Raw genomic sequence first — 13,914 nt, forward strand, 5'->3', positions numbered from 1 at the left:
GGGATATCTAACAGGTCCTGTCAGCCCTAGCTTTGGGTTTTCTCCAAGTCTAACTGGTATTCTGTTCCTTGTCGGAGAACTGTTAGGGTAGAACAGAGTTCTTTTACCCTACCGTTCCCTTAGGTGACTGTGAACTTCCCTCAGAGTATTTTACTCACCATGATTGTATCTTCTGCTCTCATTCTCACCTCCGTAACCAGCTTACTGCTTGGTTCTGTTTTATTTTATTTTTTTCTCTCCTTTTCATTCAAGAAGGATAAAGCACTCCATGTAACAGGTGCTAAAGTCAAAGAGAAAAATTCACATGGTCCCTTTAGTTAGGGTGGAAATAGAAAGCTTTTGTATTCATGTCTTCATATGAAAATACTACACGCTCTAGGTACTTAACCTTCACTCTGCTTTATTCACCTGGATTCTCTGTACTCACAACACTTGGTAATGTCATTGTGGGGATGTAAGAGAGACTGGAGGCAAAGAGAGTAGCTACTAGGAAGGTTTATGCTCATTTAAACCTGGTTTTATTGCCTTCCCCTCCTGTCTTATGGTTCTGATGGTTTTCTGTGAAACATTCAATGCCTGATGTGTTGGACCTCACAGTGATGCACACTGCGCAGTTGTTGGGACTCCTCAGGCCTGAGTGAACAGCAGCAGAAGGAAGGCAAACGACCCATTAAGAAGCTAGAAGTCTTTTTGCTCATCCATTATCTGTGGAGGCCTTTCCCACCATGTGGTGGCTCTGGTATTCTTGGTTGTTCATAGCTTATGTCCTGTGATACTTCCATCCCACAGGTGGGGACGGTGGAAGGATATCCTGACTCATGGGAGATTCAAGTGGCATCTTAATGAAAAGGACATGGAGATGATTTGCCGGGCTCTCCTGGTGTACTGTGTCAAACACTACAAGGGAGATGAGAAGATTAAGAGTTTCATATGGGATCTGATCACACCAACCAAAGATGGACAGAACCAGGCTCTCCAGAACCACTCAGGTAAGAACAGTGAGGGCCTTACTATTTTGGCTCACAAGCTCCCTTTTAGCATCTGTTTTTTCAAGTGACCGCCATTGTTATGCAAGGCCTTGGCTTTCTCATTGTCAGTTAGTGCTGCTCTGGAATTTGAACTTACTAGCCAACTGTCACCTGTATAATTTTGTACAAATTCATTTAACCCTTCATCTGAAGTTGACCTGTCTCCCAAGACTTGCACGATAAAACTGGAAGGGTCATCTTGGTTCCTGTTTCTGAGTTTGGATTTGCTTAATCTGAATCATTCTTGCCTCTGCTCTTTTGTCTCTTCCCTCTTCTTTCCCTCATCCTCCTCCCCTTCCCCACTTCACCCCACCTTCCTCTCTATCCAAATTCTACCTATTCTTAAGGTCTACATCTACCAAGAAATTTGCAATGATACGTTTATCCTTGCACCATCTCTGCCTGGGCTCCTGCCCCACAGATGCCCTTTGTACTCCTAAAGCATAAACCTTTATCTGAACTACTTATGCACTTACAGACGTTGTCACACACTTTAACTTTTCATTTCCATTGCAATTGCTTTGTTTGTGTTTTATCTCCTTAACTGGATTGGAAGCTATATGAAGACAGGGATTGTCATATTTAATCGGTACCAACCATAGTGTTGATTGTTTAGTCCTCTAATTTTTATGTCTTATTTCTACCAACTAGGAATTAGTTTCACGCTAAGGTGGATTATGGACCCAGACTGTTAGACCAAAGGATGTGTTGTCTAATCGCCACCATGTACATAATACCTGTTTTTGCTAGGCAATATCTTTATTCCATCACTCAGTTATGAACCCTCATTCATTCCTGTGCTCTTACAGGATTGTCTGCCCCAGTCCCCAGAGGGAGAAAGGGAAAAAAGACAAAGAATCAGATGCTACTTCCAGAGTTAAAGAATGCAGACTGGTTGGCCACCTGCAACCCTGAAGTTGTCCTACATGATGACAGCTACAAGAAGCACCTTAAACAACATTGCAATAAGTAAGTGTATCAGTAAGTGTATTCCCTCTTACCTCAGAGCATCTCTCCAACCTTACACATGCTTTGAACTGGAGAGAAGACCCCATAATTCTGATAATTATTCCAATAAGGAAGACCAAGAATGTTAGAGATGTATGCTGTAGATTACTTTGAAATCCAAGGGTTAAAATACTTTAGTTATGTTACTTTTCTTCACACCACCTCTTCCTGGACCCCTGTCCCATATGTACATTGTGTACTCTTAAAGTTCTTGGAAATCTTGTCCTCAAAAATAATTTAGTTCCTGTTATAACCCTTTTTTATGGTGGCAACCTAATCACTCTCTGGAGGGCAAGAGCTGCAGATACTCCAAGGCTGTTATGCTAAAGAGGATCTAAGTTTTCCCAGTGTCCTTCCCAAGTCTTTGCCTTCCAATCTTCCTCTACAGCTCTTGAAGGTGGCCTTCAAAGCATCTTGTCACTACTCCACTTTAATTCATTTAAAAAGCATTTGTGAAGAATATATTTTTCATTGTTTCATACGAGGTGCTATGAGGGATACAAAAAAAAATTGAAAATGTAACCCCCAACCTTGTGGAGCTTACTGTTTACTTGGATGGTTAAGACCTGCAAATAGAGAATTGATGACAAGGTAGCATAGGAATAGATAAAAAATAATGTGACATCAATTGAATAGGAAGGCGTGGGAATGCAGAATAAAGAAAGCTGCATGTGAATTTGGCACGTTGGAGAAAGTCAATTCTTGAGTTGGACCTTGAAGAAATGGTAGTGGAAAGGGAGGCACTGTACTTCCTATGGTGGAAAAATAGTACAGAGGGTAGCTAGAAAAAGCATAATCTGTGTAAGAGTAGTGAGAGTCTTGACCTCGCTGGTTCTGGAAAGGTTTTGTTGGAGAAAACTGCAGAAGGGAGATGACAGTGGTTAAAAGAAAGGGGAGAGGGCAATTGCTCAGGGACCTCAAGTTTGGGTTTAATTGGGTATCTTGATTAAGGTCATTTTTCAGAGAATAATGGAAAAGCTGTCTCAGAAATTTCTAGTAGGATCCAAAATCATTAAAGGACATCAGCTCTAAAATTATTATTTTTTAAAACAAAATATTTGGCTTCAGTTCTTGCTTTTCCTCTGTATTCAGACATTAGCTAAGGTTGCTTTACCCCCTGAGAGCAGCTTGAAGATCATCTTGCTTCAGAAGAACAGGATACAGGTAGAATACTGTCCAGGGAAGGGCTGTTCAGCTTCTGATAGAATTTTTTAGTCAGTTTGTCATTTAGAGAACACCAAATACCATTGATTTGACCTCTCTTCTTACATACATCACAAATATTTTTACAATGAATGTGTTGTCCCTTCTTTTAGCTGAAATAGAAACAACTCTCTAGCCCCAGGTTTCCATGATCTTGTTTCTACAGAAAATCCTGATGTGCCAATTGCACTAGAATCCCAGAAGACAGTATCCTAAAGTCCTCCCCACAGGACAGAACAAACATCATTTCCTACTATAGACTCTCTTAGCAGCTGCTGCTACTGCTGAGTGCCCTTGTTCTGTTGGTTCCTGGGAGATTTTTATTTCTTGTGTGTTTTGAAAATAACAATTTCAACAAAGCTCGCATCTTAAAGTTACTCCAATTGTTTGCTTTACAGTGAGCAGAATATTAAGAAGTATTTCCGTTCACAATGACGCCTGGTCCTCTGGTCATTGCAACCTCTTAGAGTCCACAGACATCAAATTTAGTGTGGTACCTAATTTGTGACCAGTGTTAAGCAGCTCATTGAATAAATTTTAGAATGAACTGAGTTAAGGCAGTGCTTTTCAGTCAGTCAACAAGTATTTTTTAAGTACCCCTTATGTACCAGACAGTGTGCTAGGCAGAGGAAAACAAATGTGAAGAAAGAAACAGTCCCAGCTCTCAAAGAGCTCACCCCTCTTTGAGCCTTGGGTCCAAAATTGTACACATATCCAAATACATACTTCTCCTTCCCCTAGCTGATCCAAAGCACACTGATCTTTTTTTTTTTCTTAAATCTGTAACATATTAATTTGTATTGTTCCTCCATTTTAAATTATAAATTCCAGAATCTCAGCAAATCATGTACTTCTTTTCTGTCCCCAGCACAGTGTTAGGCATATTTGGTAAATAGTTTATGAATTACTGTCTTCCTGAGATGAGTTCAGATTAGCTTGGTTTATCTGCAGATCCTTAGGGAAAAAACAATACTTCCTGTGCCTGACTTTAGAAGTAGTATGGATGCAGTGGGCAGTGCTGAATGTGGAGTCAGGGAACTTGGGTTCAGATCTTTGACTGTCATATCCTACCTGTGTGGCTTACCCTCCCTGGGCTTTAATTCCCTCTTCTGTAAAACAAGGGATTAAAACTAGACTAGTACTTTTTCTCCATCAACAACACTCATAGGAGCTGTGTTCTTATGAAAATTAAATTAATTCCTGAGCCTGGCAAACCATTCATATAACTGCTTTAAGCAACATGTCAAATGTACCACCACTTCAGCAAATTAGTCAATCTGTAACCAGCTACTTGGAAGTCAAGTCATATTTAGTAGGTATTTGTAACCAAAGAGATGATTTATTGGAACGTGGGAGGGCAAGAGATCACTTCAAACCTGTATCATAACCCAGAAACAGCAGTCTTCCAGCAGTTGAGGGAACCTCTTTTTTTTTTTTTTTAAGTTTTATTCTTATCTCATAGGGTGACTGAACAGATACTTTTCTTCCTTTGTAAGGCAGAGAGGTTCATAATGACCTACATTTATAGACTACTTTATATTTTAGAAAACATTTTCATATACTAATGACATAATGTTCTATCAGAATTATTAACAGGAGGGTATACAGAATACACCAAGGCATCTGATGTCAAAGAGCATAGAGTCAAACCAAGTATTCTAGTTTATTTGCATTAATCAGTTCATCTTTCTTAGGGTGCTTCTTCGAGTCCGGATGCTATACTACCTGAAATCTGAAGTGCTGGGAGAAGCAGCAGATAAAGCATTTGAAGGAACCCCTGCCAGGTATAACCACTGTAGCCAGGCCAGAGCTTTGACTACAAAATGAGCATAGAATCATGTATGTTTTCTTCAGGGTCTATACCTTTTACACCTTATATTGTCTTTGATTACATTCTTCGTGATTGTCATTAGTATTCTTAGACATTTGTCTCTCATTTAGGTGATTTTCTTACTGCTACTCTGTAGCTCATTTAATTTAGCACAGCTAATTATTAGTGGTATCTTTCAGAGGGCAGACTCTCAGAATAATAAGGAAAGGGCCACAGGTAGATGTCATGATACCAGAGCATTAGTACATAATAGTCAATTTCTGGTAGAGTTGGTAGAGAACTATTAGATGAGTCAATTTCTGTCTCTTGGATTTTCTCCTTGGGCTCCATCTTATCTTTGCCTTTGAGCATGTGCAGCACTGGTAAGAGACTGAACCAACAAAGTTCAGAGAGCTATAGAGAACAACCAACAAAATGAACTGAGCTCTCTTCTATCCTGCCTCCCTGTATGGGTAATCATGGGAGCTATAAAGGAAGAAAAGATTGAAAAGAATATGAAAACCACTACCTTCAGACATCTTTGTTTATCTTGAGAGTAAGATTAGAGTTTAGGGTGGCTCTTGAAGTAATTACCATTTAGAGTGATTTGTAGTTAGAATAATTTCATATAGTAGACATAACGAAGAGATTCTGGCTTTTTGGGTAGGGCTTCCACTACAGTTAAAAAACTTTCAGATTAATTTAAATCATTCAAGAAGTACCTTGTGCTTTGGAAGAATTTTAAAAATCACATTTGAGTGTGTTGTAGTGGAACTTCATTTTGGGGACTTTGGACCAGACTAGGGGCCTCTAAAGTACTTTGAACTCTATGATTCTGTGAGACTGTGTAATAGTGAAAACCAGACAGAACCAGCAGATTAGACTGAAAATGTTATTTAAAATGTGAGAGGTACAGCACTGTTTCGTAGAACTTTTTTTTAATGTTTAGTCATATAGACAAAAGATACTTTGCTTGACAGAGTTTTGAGTATTCTACCCATAATTATGTCACATCTCCTGACCCCTCATCAGCCAGTATTCCCTTTCTTATTATCCCTCCCCCAATTCCTGACCACACTAGTATAGATATTCTCGTTATATTAATAATAGTATTTGTAATTTCCATTCTTTGAGCAGGCTGAATACTGAACTTCTCATTTTAGTCCCATGCATTTGATTAGGTACAAATTAAGAAGCATAAAACATTCTGGCATAATTGAAAACAAAGTGGAACTATCCAAAGAAGACTGTTCTTTTTTAATATTTTTGTTTCCATTCTTAAACATGGCAGTACTGGGACCCTGGGATGTGGTATTGGATTGTTGGATTTTTATCTATCCATGTCTATCCATCCTGTGTCTTCCACAGAGAGTTAGATGTTTTGCTGCCTGATATTGACTACGTGGAGATCCCAGTGGATTGGTGGGATGCGGAAGCTGATAAGTCTCTTCTTATTGGAGTGGTCAAACATGGTGTGTATTCCTAGGAGATTTAATAATTTTCTCTTAATAAATGATCAACCCAGGAAGAAGTTTGCTTTAGAAAACCCTACTGTCAAAGAGACTTTTAAATGGATTAAGCAGATTTCTCTTGGACAGTTGTGAGTAAGGAGATAAAATATGCATGGTCACCAACTTTTGAAGTTCTTCATGTATTTCACCATTTGGTCATTATGCAGTCACATTTTTCACTTACAGTAAAATTTCACTTGTAGATCTTGGAAATTAGCCCAAATGGATGCACACAGAGATTCAAAGGCTAGAATTTGTCACAAATATGCCCTGGAACAAAAAATTCTTGTGTAGGGTTGTACAAAATCAACCACATAATCCTTATTTTTCCAGTCCACTTCAATCAGTGCATAAATATATCTACTCTGTGCTAAGTGCTGGGTCCCCTTAGTACTGTTGGTATAATGCCAAGAACTAAAATATGGCAATAGATACTTCCATGGTAATAGTCCGTCTACTGCAAAAAATGTTCCTAGATGCTTTTCATTATAGTCTGGAGTGCATAAGATAATTTTTGAGTTGTGGGAGAGGTGTTAAATATGTAGGCCTTTTTCCAAGGTCCAATCAGGTGTCCCATTTATGCCCTCAGCTGGTTCAGATAATCCATGATGAGATATTTAACTGATGATTAAACTGTATTCATCAAAGTATAGTAACTTGAGTTGTAATAGATGTCATAATTCTCTTCTGGTAGCCTTCAAGTAAAGACACACACTTGGTATATACACCACTTTTGAAAGATTGTCACTAGCAGTTAGTGAGTGCTCTGAGATAGTAATCTGGCTCATTTGCTGCTTGCTTTAATACTTTCTTGGAAATTTCCTCAAGCAATTTAAAATTCAAGTATTTTGATTTTCACTCTTGAAAAGTCTAGTGCCAGAGTTACTTCTAGAACCTTAGGATAAAATATTCGAAGTAATGATGGCATTTAATCCTAATTTTAGAGGAGGAAGACATGAATGAGACATCCTGTGATGTCTCAGGAACCCAGTGATAATGTAATAGGAGGCCATAAAGAGTAGATAAGCTTGAAATTCTAGGTGTACAGTAAGATATCACAGTATTCTGAAGGTGGGCAAATTTTAAAACCAGGTCAGAATATAATGTATGAATTTGATTCCTTCAGAAAAGAAAGATAATTATAGTAATTATCTTTCCTTGATAGTGTCCCAGTGTTTTACTCATAGAAGTTGATTATCTAGAACATAAATACATTTGTAAATGAAAGTGTCATTCAGATTCTGCTTTCTGCCTTAGTTATGAATCAGCTTTTCTATTTCTGTTGTGTTCAGTATTAACTAATGCAGAATGCTGCTGGATGTTATGTGGATATCATAATCTAAACTAGTTGAACCTGTTGAGATATTGCTTAAATTCATACTTTGTTTCAAAGCTGATCAGGACTAGCACACAGACATTCCACTTGTGAATAAAAAAGTTCCCATAGCAGAACTTCTCATCTGTGTCATGCTCATGATTGCTTATGGGTAAAGTGACTAATCCAGCTTCCCTCTTCACATTTAGGAAAGCCTAGGTTCATGAGGATGAAGATCAGAGATGTAGAGAAATGGATCATAGCAGTTCTAGCCATTCTCTTGGAAAGGACTGTGAGAAAGAAATAAAAGGAGAAAAACAGTCATTCTTACAAACCCACTTTCTTGCTATTTTAACTTTTCATTCTGCACTTTTTTTTTTTTTTTACCTTTCATTCTTCCTTGTCACTAGTGCTATATTAGTGTGGGGGGAGGTCATAGATTTGAAGCTGGGAAAGACCTTAGTTTCCATGTAGTCTAACCTACTCATTTTGCAAGTAAGGAATTAAGGCCCATGGGTCTTCTGACACCAAATCTGGTGTTCTTTCCAGACTTTTATGGCAGTATTAATAAGTTACTAACTGTGAGTGAGCAGCACTTGTTATGCTGATGGTGTCTCTAGATTCAGAGCAAAAGAAGCCGCCAAGAGAAAATTGTCTAAACAAATGTATATTTCCAACAGAGGGGCCAAAGCTAATGGGGGAACTAAGAAACAACAAATTAAAATCATTCCATTAACACTTGGAACGGTTTCACATATAATCAACTGCATATCATTCAAAATTGGGAATTATGATCATGTATTAGCAATAGTTCAGAAAGAAGTACTTCTAGACATCTGTCATATCTCCTGGAGATTTCTATCCAACAATACCTCACTGGCATACTTCTGAATCTGCTTATAAAAACTGTTTATTACCAGGTTTGTGTTTTAGGAAACTTAGAAATAAGATATTTTCTGTTGTGTAGCATCATGTCTTATAACCTACTTCTAGATTAGAAAGAATCTGTAAGTTATTTTCGGAACTTGGCATAGAGTGATTCTTGTCAGTTAAACTTACTTCTGGCACTAGTGAATTAGGTCATTGGGTCACTTTTAATCACATAAGTAGGTAAAATAGCTAACTTTTTGTCCTTAACCTTTTTGATCACATTGCCAGACTTTTTCATTATAATCTATATGAGACCATGGGTTAAAATGGCATTGATGAAGGAAAAGAGGCCCAAATTAGAACATAGAGTTTACCACAAGATGAAAAAAATATGTATTTTAGGGAGCCCCAAAGCTAGATTCCTATTTCTCTGTCATCTTAATAGTTATTAAACGTTTATTAAGCACTTACTGTGTGCCAGGCTCTATACTGAACACTGAGGATACAAATACAACAGTCCCTGCCTTCAGGGAGTTTACAATCCAGTGGAGGAAACTGAAAAGCAAAAAGGAAGAACCCAATATGGAACACACAGCAGAGAAGTCAGAGAAGCCCCAAAGTCATGCAGCCAGGGGGAAACGAGATGTCTTTCCTGAGCCCCCTCCTGAAATGGATGTTTTAGAACTCATGACTTTGTCCTCCAATCAGAAGGGCAGAGTCGTTATGAGGAGCAGGTGCCAACACTGATTAAGTCCTGCAGGATGAGATTCCCACTGATGAGGTTCCCAAAGTATGGAGGAAAAGTTAAGAGAAATCCTCGTAGTGTAGCCAGATGGAAAATAGCTTCATTGCTCTAATTAGCCAAAAAATGGGGATTTATTTATGTGCCTACTGTTTGGTCACAGAATATTTGAAGATGTTTTCCTTTTTCTTTGTCTCTGTTACCCCAAAATTTCTACTTCAAGTTAGAAATATTTTCCTGGCAGTCAAAAGAATGGAATGGTGATTTATAGGTTTATGATACTTTAAAAAACGTGATTCAAAGCATTCTATTTAAGGACAGAAGTTGAGGTCCTGTGGTACAAAGTGGAGGTAGACTTTAAGGTTTGATGTTGTTTCTAATGCTCTCTGCTGTCTTCATCCAGGTTATGAAAGGTACAATGCTATGCGAGCAGATCCTGCTCTTTGCTTCCTGGAAAAAGTTGGAATGCCAGATGAAAAGTCCCTTTCTGCAGAGCAAGGTGTCACTGATAGTTCACAAGATATTTCAGAGAGGTGAGAAACCATATGGGCCTCTGGCAAAGGTAAAAAAATATGGCCTTTTGTGCCATAAAAACACAACCTCTTCCTGCCTCATCCAACTCCTTCCATAATTACTTTATCATAATATTCCAGTCTCTAATCTCTCTTTTCAAATCATCCCTTACATAATCAGTAAAAATTTCTACTAAGTACACTGTTTAAATGAAGTCCTGTCCCTCAAATTTGTCCAATGGCCCCTGGATAATTCTGGTTCAAATGTAATTTTTTTGTACGTGGACACCAAAATGGTCTACCACGTTCTGCAGTACAGTACCTTACTACCTTTGTCTCCTGCTGCACTTGCCAGCTGAGACCAAAAAAAGAGGATGAGTCCCTCAGAAGAGACATAATGAGGTCACAGGTCTTATTTAGATAAGACAGTTCTGACTGTTCAGAGTCATTAAAGGACTTTTAAAACCCTTTACAACCTGGCATCTTCCTAACTTTCTAGTCTTCTTGATCATTACTACCTTTCACTTATACTCTGGTCCAGTCACGCTGTCCTTTTTCTGTTCCTTGCACAAGACTCCATCTCCTGGCTCCATGCTTTTTCACAGGCTATCCCTCATGCCTCAGTTGCCCAGGCCTCTTGACTTCCTTAACCATCCTTCAGTCTGCTCATAGCCCACCTTCTGCAAGAGGCCTTTCTGGGTCCATCCTTCCCCACCCACAGCTAGTACGTTTCCTCTGAGATTACTTTCCAGTTACGTTGTATGTGTCTCGTATAGACAGATTTTTACATATTGTCTTTCGTATTAGAATGGGGACTCCTTGAGAGCAGGCACTGTGTTCCTGCCTTTCTTGTATCCCAGCACTTAGCACAGTGTCTGGCACATAATGAACACTTAAATGCTTTTTGACTGACTAAAGAAATTCCTGAAATTCTGTTCAACAAGCTTAGTTCCCAGTCTATGGCAGTGCCCTTTCCACTGCCCAACACACAGATTTCTTGACTTCTACACAGGTCATGTGCAGATAAGTGTTGTAACATCTTGTTGGCTATCTTGGTTTGTTTGGGGTTTTTTTAATAGAACAACCTAATAATTTGGTATTTTGGATATGAGAATATCCTATGTAGAATGCAACAAAAGAAAAATTTACAGCCAATTATGAAATTCTTTAAATGCTCCATTCACTCACTTGTACTAATTACTAATTTCATCTACTGAAAAACTACAAATCAGAGTTCATTTTAAACACCGAGAAAAGAAATGCATGAAATATGAAAAGTACACATTGCCCAGATTATGACATGCAGCTGGATGAGCAGCAATCCTAATTAGACTTTAACATATATATTCTGTTTAAGTGTGCTAATGCATAATTAGCTAGACCTCAGAATTGAGTAAGAGAGAAGAGATTAGGCTGGACTGCACATGAGAAACTTTGGATCACTTTTGGTGTTTTCCCAACTATCTGGCACTTCAAAAAGATTAATAACTCTAATGTAAATAGTCACTGGTGATTTCATATGCCTGCAGAATACAGAAGAAAACAATTTCAGGAGAAGTAAAACTACAGATTACAAATGTCAGTTTTTAAAATGGTGATTGTAAGCATTCTTTAGTGTTAACAAGGAAGAATGGGAGAAGAACCATGGCAAGGCCATGTATGACCCTAAAAAGAGATAAGTCATTCATTTGACAAAAATGAGAGATGATTCCATAAGGAGAAAGGAAAGACTTCCCTTTGAGTTTTGTCCTTTGGAAAGATTTATGGTCGGAACAAAGATAAGAATGACACAGAACAGGAGCAGGTAAAGAGTTGTGATCTTTGTCAGTGCTGAAAGTATTTATGCCAGTGAATTCATGGAACTATTATTTTCCCCAGTACAAATTTAAAGCAGAATCTATTAACACCTAAAACCTTTAAATTTTTTAGAAATTGTCAACAGAAGGTAAAATGTGATGTATCTTTTAATGTATATGCCTTGAAAGTAAAGGAAGAGAGAAGGAAAACTATTCTGTTCTTGCCCCTCAACCAAACATAACATCATGTTGGATCATCAAGACCTATGTCTGAGCTAGAAAAGAAGACTGAAGATTGTGAGTTAAGGCAATTTCAGAATATCACAGCCAGCTGCCATCGCCGTCACTGGCAGAGAAAATTTGAGTAATGGCAGGAAAGATGGCCAGGACTGTAACACAATGGCAACTCCATTTTCTTCTCAGACTCTTGTATTTACCAGCTTTTCTCCCCAGGTGAGAACTCCTACTGCTCTGTCCCTTTCTCCTGCCTTGTCTGTGGAATTGTTTAGGGTGGATTCAGGAAGATATCACCAAATTCTAAAAGAATTAAATGACTCCAACATATCAAACTCAAATAGAAGGAGGGGTCCACTAAACCATACATAAGGATCCCTGCAGACCATATATTGGCTTAATTTTAAAATGTAATTATTTTCTATGTTTTATTGTATTTTTATTTATTAGTATTTCCCGGTTTCATTTTATTTGAGTTGGGCTACATTTGGGAGTGTTGCGGGCCACATGTCTGACACTTCTGCTCTAGCATATTCACATGTTACATGTAAAACAGAACCCAGGTTTGCTACCTGAATGTTTATGATGTTTATTTCCTAATTGCTTGGAAGGAGAAATTTGGTCATTCCAGCTGTAGATTTGAGAGACCTATTGCAGGTGTGTAACATGCCTCCACAAAAAGACAGGACCAAGAAAATAAGTTATCTTGAAGATAAAGCCCTTAATGGAACTCACTTAGGAGGAATATTTAAGAACCTTGCTCATTAACAAATATATAATGGAGTTTGAGAAATTCAGTTTGGCATTTATTAAGCATCTGTCATTTAAAGACACCCACACACACCCACACCCTCTCTCTCTCTCTCTCTCTCTCTTTCTCTCTTTCTCTCTCTCTCTCTCTCTCTCTCTCTCTCTCTCTCTCTCTCTCTCTCTCTCTCTCTCTCTCTCTCTCTCTCTCTCTTCCCCTCTCTCCCTGTCTCCCTGTCTCCCTGTCTCCCTTAAGGGACTTTACAGTTTAATAGTGGGATAGAGCATATATTACCAAATAAGCATTGTGAAAAGTAGAATGTGATAAGAACAAAGGACAGATCCAGATAAAGTGATTTAAGGCAATTTGAGGAGGGGAAAACCTGTTGAGTTTGCAGTCATGACGATTGTCCTTACCAAGGAGAACACTTCTGTTGACCTCCGTTAGTAATCATTTAGGACTTTAAAAACATAGAGATAAATTCTGAGTACAAGTAAGTTAGATTTCTCTGTGAATGAGGGTCATACCAATACCAGAGTATAGTATAGTCTGCTGTGCTCTATCATTTGTATTCAGCAAGTCATTCTTTCTCCTAAGGCAGCCAGAATGGTGACAACTACATGAGATGTGTACATAGCCATGGTACTAGTGTGGCAAGGCTGTAAATATGAACTCTGACCTCTTCCCTCTCAGCAAAGGTGATAGGGCTCATCCAGACTCACTTATATAGGTATGCATTGTCTCACATTATTGACAAGAGTGTTTTTACACCAACATTGATTTTTCAGAGAAGCACTTTAGAAAGGATCTATTTGGTTATTCTATTAATGACTAATTTCTTTCTGCTGCCTCTGTTATATAATACTTCTTTTGAACTTGCCTGCAGGAATCTTGAAGCTGCCTTTGCTAACAGTGAAGATGAATAGGATGAATTATATTCCTATTTCATCTTCACAGTACTTGGTGGTCTCCAAGAGTTGTAACAGTGTCATTTCAATAACAGTATTGTGTTACAGAATTTATTAATCATTCTTTCCTTTGTTTAGTGAATTTTGGACTTAGAAACACAAGGAATTTAGGGATTTTAAGGGACTCCAGGTTCAAAAGTGTGATATTACAAAAAAAAACAAACAAGCA

The 13,914-nt window shown here is 38.2% G+C and overlaps 1 protein-coding gene across 8 annotated transcripts in view; it reads left to right on the forward strand.

Annotated features, from left to right (window-relative positions):
- CHD6 (chromodomain helicase DNA binding protein 6) overlaps positions 1 to 13,914 on the forward strand; it is a 186,915-nt gene that overhangs the window by 138,592 nt on the left and 34,409 nt on the right. For all 8 annotated transcript variants that reach the window (XM_072631470.1, XM_072631477.1, XM_072631474.1 and 5 more), the window contains exons 22-26: positions 790 to 989; positions 1,838 to 1,997; positions 4,934 to 5,023; positions 6,418 to 6,521; positions 9,891 to 10,020. In XM_072631470.1, coding sequence (XP_072487571.1) covers positions 790 to 989; positions 1,838 to 1,997; positions 4,934 to 5,023; positions 6,418 to 6,521; positions 9,891 to 10,020 — 684 coding nt within the window. The remainder of the gene's footprint in view (positions 1 to 789; positions 990 to 1,837; positions 1,998 to 4,933; positions 5,024 to 6,417; positions 6,522 to 9,890; positions 10,021 to 13,914) is intronic.

This window comes from Notamacropus eugenii, chromosome 1 (assembly GCF_028372415.1).
Source record: "Notamacropus eugenii isolate mMacEug1 chromosome 1, mMacEug1.pri_v2, whole genome shotgun sequence".
NCBI classification, from domain to species: domain Eukaryota; kingdom Metazoa; phylum Chordata; class Mammalia; order Diprotodontia; family Macropodidae; genus Notamacropus; species Notamacropus eugenii.